The following is an 8,666-nucleotide window of genomic DNA, read 5'->3' on the forward strand; positions in this document are numbered from 1 at the left end:
CTTTAGAAAATCATAGAAAGCATGGAAGTGCTCAAGTCAAACCAGAGACACTAGATAAATTCAGGAGATACAAGGAAGAAGTTCAACTCAGACAGACTTCGATTGGTGTATGCATATATGTATTTAACACAAAGAATTCTCTAAAACATATATTAATACATTCAAAATATTGAGTTATAAAAATATAAAAATATATATGAATGTTAAAAATATGCAAGGACAAATAAATATATACATATATAAATATAATGGAGTATAGATAAAAATATAGATGAGGATAATAAAATATAGAAAGGCATTTCATTTTAAAATTATGGAATGCAGAGAGTAATAGATGTTTAAAAAGAAGGCTGGTGGGAGTTTTTTATTTTTTATTTTTTGAAATTATAACCAAGTGGCAATAAATTGTTGTACTATATAAAATGTTACTATGCGGGTTTTATAACGGCATCTATTAAATTTTATAATCCTAACACTAGAAATTTTAATAAACATGCTCCCTCTGTGCCCAAACACCTGGATGGGGTAACTCACTCTGAATCTAGGAAAAGTCAAATTATATGGTTTGCCATCACCGTTTTCGGTGTTACCAGTTATGAGCTGCTGAGCAAATGTAGGAGAAATAAAGATAAACACAAGTTTATATTATAGTTCTTACATGTGTTTCAACATTATGGTTGTTTGGAGCCCTGCAATAAGTGTTCCAAATGCTTTTAAATATTCAACCACAATGGATCATTAAGAAACAGTATCAAGTTATTTATTGTAGTAAGTTACAGATAATTATGACCCTCGTCATCTGTAACATGTTACAATAAAGTGTACTTTGAGGATCCATTGTAGTTGAGCATCTAAATAAATAGGAACATCTATTGCAGGGCTCCAAACAACCATAAGAGTGAAACATGCATAGGAACTTTAATATAAACTTGTGTTTATTCTTATCTTTCCTACAGAGTAATAATATTGAAACAGGAGATTGGAAAATTTTTTGTATTATTTTCCAATCTCCTGTTTTGATATTATTACTTGGCAGAAACTGTTTTCCACTTTTTTTTTTTTTAAAACTCTTAAGCATATCTTACACAAATATAACAACTACATACAGTTTTGGAGTACTGAATTAAGCAGAAGTGCTTCAAGAGGACACGGATTGGATTTTAACCCTATCTACATCTAATTTTTCCTATACACACACATACATAAATACATATATACACATACACTAGTGTGTGTGCAGGCATGTGTTTTGGTTTAGATAATATATATTAAACAAAATTTGGACCTTGTTATTTTCAGGTGCTATGCAAGTTGAGTGGAACCTTTTTGATTGTTATAATAGAGAAAGCCATAATTTAGACAAAAACACTCTCGTGTCTGCTATATAAACACAATACGTATCTTTTTAATTTTCAGTTCTATTTAATTTTATTATTAAAGCTCAATATTTGGTATTTGTAAAAAGTTAATCTTCTTTCCTGTATTATATTCTGTTTAAATTTAGAGTTTGTCATTTCCCCTCTAAAATTGTTTCACCTCATCTGGCCTTCTTGTCTTTCTTATATTTTCAATTAAACCATTTCTGTTTTCTGTTACAGTGGGCTTTTATAATTATCATTATATTTTATTTTTGGAGAATGCCACCCCTACTGTTTGTTATTTTGATTAAAACAGCTTTTAATTTGATGTACATTAAAAAAACTATCCTCTTTACAAAGGTCCCTTATCTTGGACACTGCAGACATTAACCCGTTTCTTCTGGTAATTGTCCAGATTAGTTGTTCTTTCTCAATCTTTATGGTTGACCACTGTAAGATTTGTTCTTATATTTTCTATATCTTCTGGCAAGAATATTTCTCTCTTTTCACAATAGACTATATATTGAGTTTGTGTGTGTGTATTCTTTTTTCCTTTTACTTATTTCAGTTACAGTCATTGGCCTGCAGCCACACATATATATATATATATGTATATAATATATCACCATCATCATATATCACCATTGTCCAATATATATATATAATATATATGTGTGTGTATGTGTGTGTGTGTGCAAGAGTACACACATACTTCAATTTTTAACTCTTTCAATGCCAAGACATTTTTTTTTTATGATTTCTCTGTCCTTTTTCTTCTGCAGTACAGCCCATATCACACAGTTACTTCTGCCACAAATCTCTTGAAGGGCGGGGCACCCAGTAAGTGCCATAAAGTAATAGTAATAGTAATATTAGTGATGGCATTACTACTACTTTGAAATAAAACAAAAGTATCACTATATTAAAGTAGATGTGAACACAGTTGTTGTAGTAGAAGTAGTAGTAATTATAATAATATTGCTACTACTTTATGTCTTGCATGCAAAAAAAAATTGTGTGTGTATCTCTCTTGTTGTTTTAGATGCTATGCTTTTTAATAAGTTTCTTACTTACCAAGCTTAAATTTTCCTACCTTACCTCAGATATAACACTTTTGTATGCCAGTCCCAATATGTGTTTGATATCACCTCTCGTTTCTTTCACATTTATATGTACAGTAGTTTTATTTAACTTTGTCAGCATGCTTAGTAAAATCTATTTGTAATTATGTATTTCCTCGTGTAAAACTCCTTTAACTAAACATTTACTGTTGTAGTGTTTCTTTCTATTTCATTCCACAGAAAAGACATGGTTATCATTAGAACTTGTGGTTGTTTTGTTCTAGACATCTAATCTCCAGTCTTAGAGTTAGACTACATTTGGTCTGGAAGAATTAAGTCAATATAAATTTTTTAGACAGTAGTTTGTGGATGAAATATCTAAACAAAACCAAAATATGAATTTACAAAAATCTAAGATTTTTGACATGAGTTCAGCATACAGTTTTTCCCTGTAAATGGAATTATGAGAATTGATGCGGATAATTTTACTAAATGATATGAAATTTATTATTAAACTGTATCAAGTCTAACTGATTATCCTGTGTTCAATTCTAGTTTAATATACTGTTTCACTCCATTCCCTTAGTTTACAGTTTCTTTGGGGGAGTTTGGTTAAACAAATTTATCTGACTAAACCAAAGTAAATTTAATATTTGCTTGGTTGCTTATTAGGCCCTTCTCACTAATTGATCTATGTGATGACAATCTCTTACCTTCTCCACCATCACCACCATTTTGATTATATGATTTGAAATTGCTTTAGTTCACAGTTCAAAAGTATATTAAAGTAGATTATGGTTAATGGCATCAAATTAATGTGATCAGTGATGTTAGATTAATGCAGCCATTGACATCAAATCAGTGCAGTCATTAACGTCAGCTTAATGAGGTGGAGGGTATCAGATCAATGCGGTCTATAATATAAAATCAATATGGTCAGTGTCACTAGATCAATATGTCTTGTTCTAACATATAAATGACATATAATTGATAATGATGAACATGAAATATTTTCACTAGTAGAAGTCTCAAAAGTTTACTGACTTAATTTAAAAGATACTTGATTTTATTGGAATTAAAAAAATATATAATGAATTAGTAGTTACGTTCTGTATTTGACCTAACTATAACACTGTAGTTTTAACATATCTTAATATGAGTCTAATATATTTTGCTCTAACCATAGTTATTTTAACATACAATAATACCATTTACACTACCAATCTAACTTTATTGGTTTAACTGTTCTTATGTTATTTTGCCAAAATGTTGATATTAATATAAATGCGATTTTATTATGCTTTGATGTTGTTTTATCATCAGTCATCTTCATCAATATTTTGACATCCATGCTGTTTGACCAAGATAGTTGTGGCATACAGTTTATCAATCTTTATCTTTTCTGTAAGTTCAAACATTCTGAGATCTAATCTCACCACTTCTTCCTATGTCACTGTGTCTCATTTTAAGTCCTTCAACTGAAATGGCAGTATGACTAGATGTCTTAATACCATCTGACTCTTACAAACAGCCTGGTTGAGTATTTCATCACTTATTTATTTACAGTATAAATAATCTGCACAATATATATAGTGACATTGAACTAGTGCATTGTATAGATCAGTGTTTCTCAACCTTTTTACCCTTGCGTAACCCTTAAAATAAATTACATGTCTCAAAGAACCCCTGCACAAAAAATATACCATATCTTTCTCATTTTTTCATCATAATTCACATGGTAAATATCATATATATGTATCATATATATATATATATTTGGTTGGTATATTTTTTGATAATAGGTTAGATAGGATATCTATATTACAATAACCAGAGAAACTGTCATATAGACATTAATTTATTTGAGCAAATTCAGTTCTGTATAATATCAAATTCCTTGCACCTACAATTCTTTCCATGCCCAATTAATTCAATTTAAGGAATATGTTGTACATGCATAGTAATATCACGGTCATGAAATTAGCATTAGCTTATCTCACTCTTTCCCGCGAAACCCCTAGGAAGCTTTTGTGGAACCCTAGGGTTCCGGGGAACCCTAGGGTTCCGGGGAACCCCGGTTGAGAAATGCTGGTGTAGATATTAATATTTATGTATGTATGTATGTATGCATGTATGTATGCATGTATGTATGTATGTGTTTATGATCTAATATGCTGCTGATACTTACATCTTCATTTACTAAGATGGTGAAGAAATAAAATCAGGGTTGATAAGGGTTCTGTTCTCTATCATTGTTGCTTCTGCTTTTCACTGTATAACATTGCACTGGATATTTAAAAACATTCTTTACTAAGAAAGTTTTGCTCGTAAATATTGCTGCTGCTGAAAACACTATTCCAACTTAATCCTAACTTCATAGATGTTTAATATGGCATTCATAATTTTGTTGAGCTACATCATGTCATGCTAGCTCAGGCATGTGTCAAAACCACTTTCCTTCTATATATCACTTGCTATCATTAGTCAGTGAAAATTGATGATTTCTTCCCTCTATGAACAATATATTGTTCTCTCTATAGTCTCAACAATACTTACTCGTATCATCTCTAGTCTGATCAAAACTCTCTGCAGAGATACCCAGCTTTGCCCATGTCACATGGAATTGAAGAATTAGACTTTTATTTTATATTTTCTCTAATGAACTGGAATAGCTATGATTCGAATTTCATCAAAATTGCAGATTAAGGATTTTAATGAGGATTCTTTCCTTCTTTACATGCCCTAATAAAAATTCTAATCATGACATATTTATCCCATACTACTCATCTTTATGCCCAGATTCTAAAATCAAAATCTTATGAAACCTATTGAAAGGTTTTTGCTCCTGCAAAATGGAGGACATGGAGCTCTAAAATGCGGAAGTTAAGGCCCTTATTGCATGTGGGTGGGGGGCATCTTAAAGTCAACCAGAGAAGTTGAATTGTTGGGAATCTTTTTTAACTTGGGTCTTATATTTATTGTTCAAATTTCTTTGAAATCGGAAATATATGACTGTTCAATGGGTTTGTAAAAGAGAGCAAAGCTACAGTAAACCAAGAGATGAATGATCACAATAAGCAGTCAGCTACCCTACCCTAGTTGTTACCACTCCCCAATGTAGGATTCCTCACCATACAGGTGACAGGCACAGCCGTAAGATCCATTATAGATCTATAGCAATTGGAAGGGCGTGACCCAACTGAAATATTAACAACTGTGTGACATGAGGGGTAAGGGGAAATGAAAGTATTGCCTCTGAAGTTTGCCAATCATCATTATGCCAATAGGTAACTAGACAGAATAAATTTGCAATCTATAAATCTCTTTGAATGACCAGTCATTTATTTGGGAAGGCCTTGAAATCAGTGTTACCGTCTGGGGACTATCTCTTACCCATTGATAATAAAAAGACTGAAAGGAGGTCTGCAACCAAATAACTTTACTCAAAATAACGCTTTCCAACTGGACCAATGCAGGCAAAGATGTCTCTCCTTTACTTGACAATTTATGCACCATATTGCAGAAATCACAATCTAAGTATATCTCAAAGCAAACTCAGTGTTGTACCATTGAATTATAAATAATGTTCATCTTGTATGCTCGAGTGACTCTACAGCTTCCAAGAGTACAATTGTATTCATTTTGGCTTAGGAAAAATGACTAAATTGTAAGGGTTAAGCCCCTATTAGGGTGTCTTACTAACTCTTAAGAAGCTGAAATTTTAGAAATATTACTTCATTTCTTTTTTTTTTGTTTAGTATCTATGGTTAAAATTTCATCAACAGCAAAAATAGATGAATTTTCATGGGGGTTATGACCTCATTTATGCCCCCTTCACTTTCAAACATATACTGCATTACATCAGGTGTTTGTAAACCGAGGTACTACTGTATGAAATGAATATGAGAAAGACAGGAGATAAAGTACAATTTATCTGTAATCATATATATATACATATATAACAGAAATCTGTCTTGGTCTTAAAGAATAACTTAAATGATGGCAACTGTTGTGCCCTTAAGGAATAATAATGTCAATGTCTTAGCAGTAGTTTAACTTAGTTTGCTATCTCTGTCTAAAACAAACAAATACTTTACAAAACAGGTTTTTTCCTAAACAAAGTTTTAACCGCTTATTAATATAAAGTCTTCTTAATTAAAACAGTATTTAACTCTTTGAAAATTTACTGCTGTGTGGCTGAGTTTATCATTCTAATGTCCCCACCACTCATCTATAGAATAAGTTCAATTGCTTATTCATTTAAAATCTAAAATGTTATATATTCCCCATCCCTTCTTTTATGTTTTTAGAATCAGCAAGTTTGGAACAAAATATTTATATGTTGTTCTTTATTTTAATTACTTAATAGTTTTCAGGGATTGCTTTTTTTTTTCACTGGTAAAGTTTGAGGTTTTTATAGTTTAACCCATTTGTTACCATATTTCTGTTGAAATACACTGGCTTTTGTTTGAAATAATTTAGAAAATAATGAAGAATTAGTTAAAATAAATTCTGCTTTTGTTAAACTGGTGTTTGGACTATAAAGTAACATGAAATTTTGAAGGAATATTTTAATTTAGATTTCTTTAAAACATGAATTTTTTTTTTTTATCAAAGAAGGAGAGGCAATCCCAGCCAGGTTGGTATCAAATGAGTTAAAGAAACATTTATAGAAATGTAGACAGTTTAAAACATTTGTAAAAATTTTAAAAAACTATTTCTTGTTTATTGTGAAAATTATTTTAAGATATAACTTTTAAAATGGTGCAAATTGTTGCATGTACATACCTCCAGTTGAAGTATGACCAGTTGCATGTACATAACTGTAGTGTAGCTACAGAAGGTGCAACCTGCATGTACATATCATCAGCTGTAGTGCAACCAGTTGAATGTTTATAACACCAGCAAACTGTTGCATATATATATAGCACTACCGCTAGTGCAGCCGCTTTCAGGTACTTGGCACCAACTGTAGTGCTGACTGCTGCATGTACATAACACGCATCAACTTTAGTGCAGTCAGTTGCATGTACCCAATATTTGTTCATTCACTTCCTTTTTATCTAGTTCTTTCTTTTCTCTCCACTTCACATGTTCTCCATTGTATGTTTCTCTCTCTCTCTCTCTCTATATATATATATATATATATATATATGTGTGTGTGTGTGTGTGTATGTATATAACACTGTGTAACATGATTTTTGTCCTTGGGTAGCAACTGTTATTTCCTATTTGCTTACCCCTAGAAAGTGTGAAAAATGGCTAATATTTCCTTCAGAATTTGCTTTTGATACATTTATTCAAACCCCATAGAATTCCTTTCAACACCTGTCTATGATACTCCACTACTACTTCTGCTCATGATCAGAGATGCACATATTGTCAGCCACTAAAGAACATGCTCAAGTAGTTAAGGTCAAGCAACTGACAAGTAAATCTATGGTATTGAGCAGAACATTTGCTACAACGATATTTCTGCTTCAACAACTCAGTGCTGAATCTGATGTCCAGGTCACAAAAGCAAAGTTTGAAGGGAATAATAGTCATTTCCTTTGATTTCTAGATAGAAGCAAATAGGAAATAACACTTACTGACCAAAGATAAGAAAAGCAAACATTTTGTTACACAGTGTAATCAGTCAGTGAATCATTAACTGTTTACCTATAAATATAGACTCGATAGACTATATTAAGTGCTCTTTTCTATGTGCTTACATAAATCCATGTGTGTGCGAGTGTGTACACATATATGAACAGAAAACATGACTGATATTTTATGCTTTATGTAATGTACTTCTACTTCAGTGAGCTGAGCATTTTTAATGATAATGCTGATAAAGTGAGCCGGCTGTGTTGTGTTGCATTATAGGGCCTACTGGCTTGCCAAAACACATGTACCAGTCCTCTTGTCCCGTCTCTATGCATACATGGACTCCACATACTAGTCTATCTGGAGTTATGATGGATGCCCAGACCTTCTGGTAGTGTGTCAGACCTTTCAACACACCTTTTAAAGTGTACTCTCTCTCTCTCTTTCTGTATATATATATATATATATATATATGTATGTATAAATTGGAAATGTAAAAATAAAAAACAAAACACAAAGGATTCTGTGGTACATGTGTTTCAAGCTTTATAGTTGTTGCATCATTATTGGTATATAATTGATAGTATAAAGCTATCTTCAGCCGCAAATGTATTCTTTCCCAAGAATTATATCACAAAGAAGTTAAAGGAGGATATAT

General features: G+C 31.6%; 1 protein-coding gene across 1 annotated transcript in view; it reads left to right on the forward strand.

Moving 5' to 3' along the window:
- Nucleotides 1–8,666, forward strand: part of LOC106880661 (GATOR complex protein WDR59) — a 126,048-nt gene that overhangs the window by 85,952 nt on the left and 31,430 nt on the right. Inside the window, exon 22 of the mRNA XM_052974485.1 lies at nt 2,141–2,198. Within this exon, the coding sequence (XP_052830445.1) occupies nt 2,141–2,198 (58 nt within the window). The remainder of the gene's footprint in view (nt 1–2,140; nt 2,199–8,666) is intronic.

The sequence above is a fragment of the Octopus bimaculoides genome, chromosome 1, assembly GCF_001194135.2.
Source record: "Octopus bimaculoides isolate UCB-OBI-ISO-001 chromosome 1, ASM119413v2, whole genome shotgun sequence".
Lineage (NCBI taxonomy): Eukaryota > Metazoa > Mollusca > Cephalopoda > Octopoda > Octopodidae > Octopus > Octopus bimaculoides.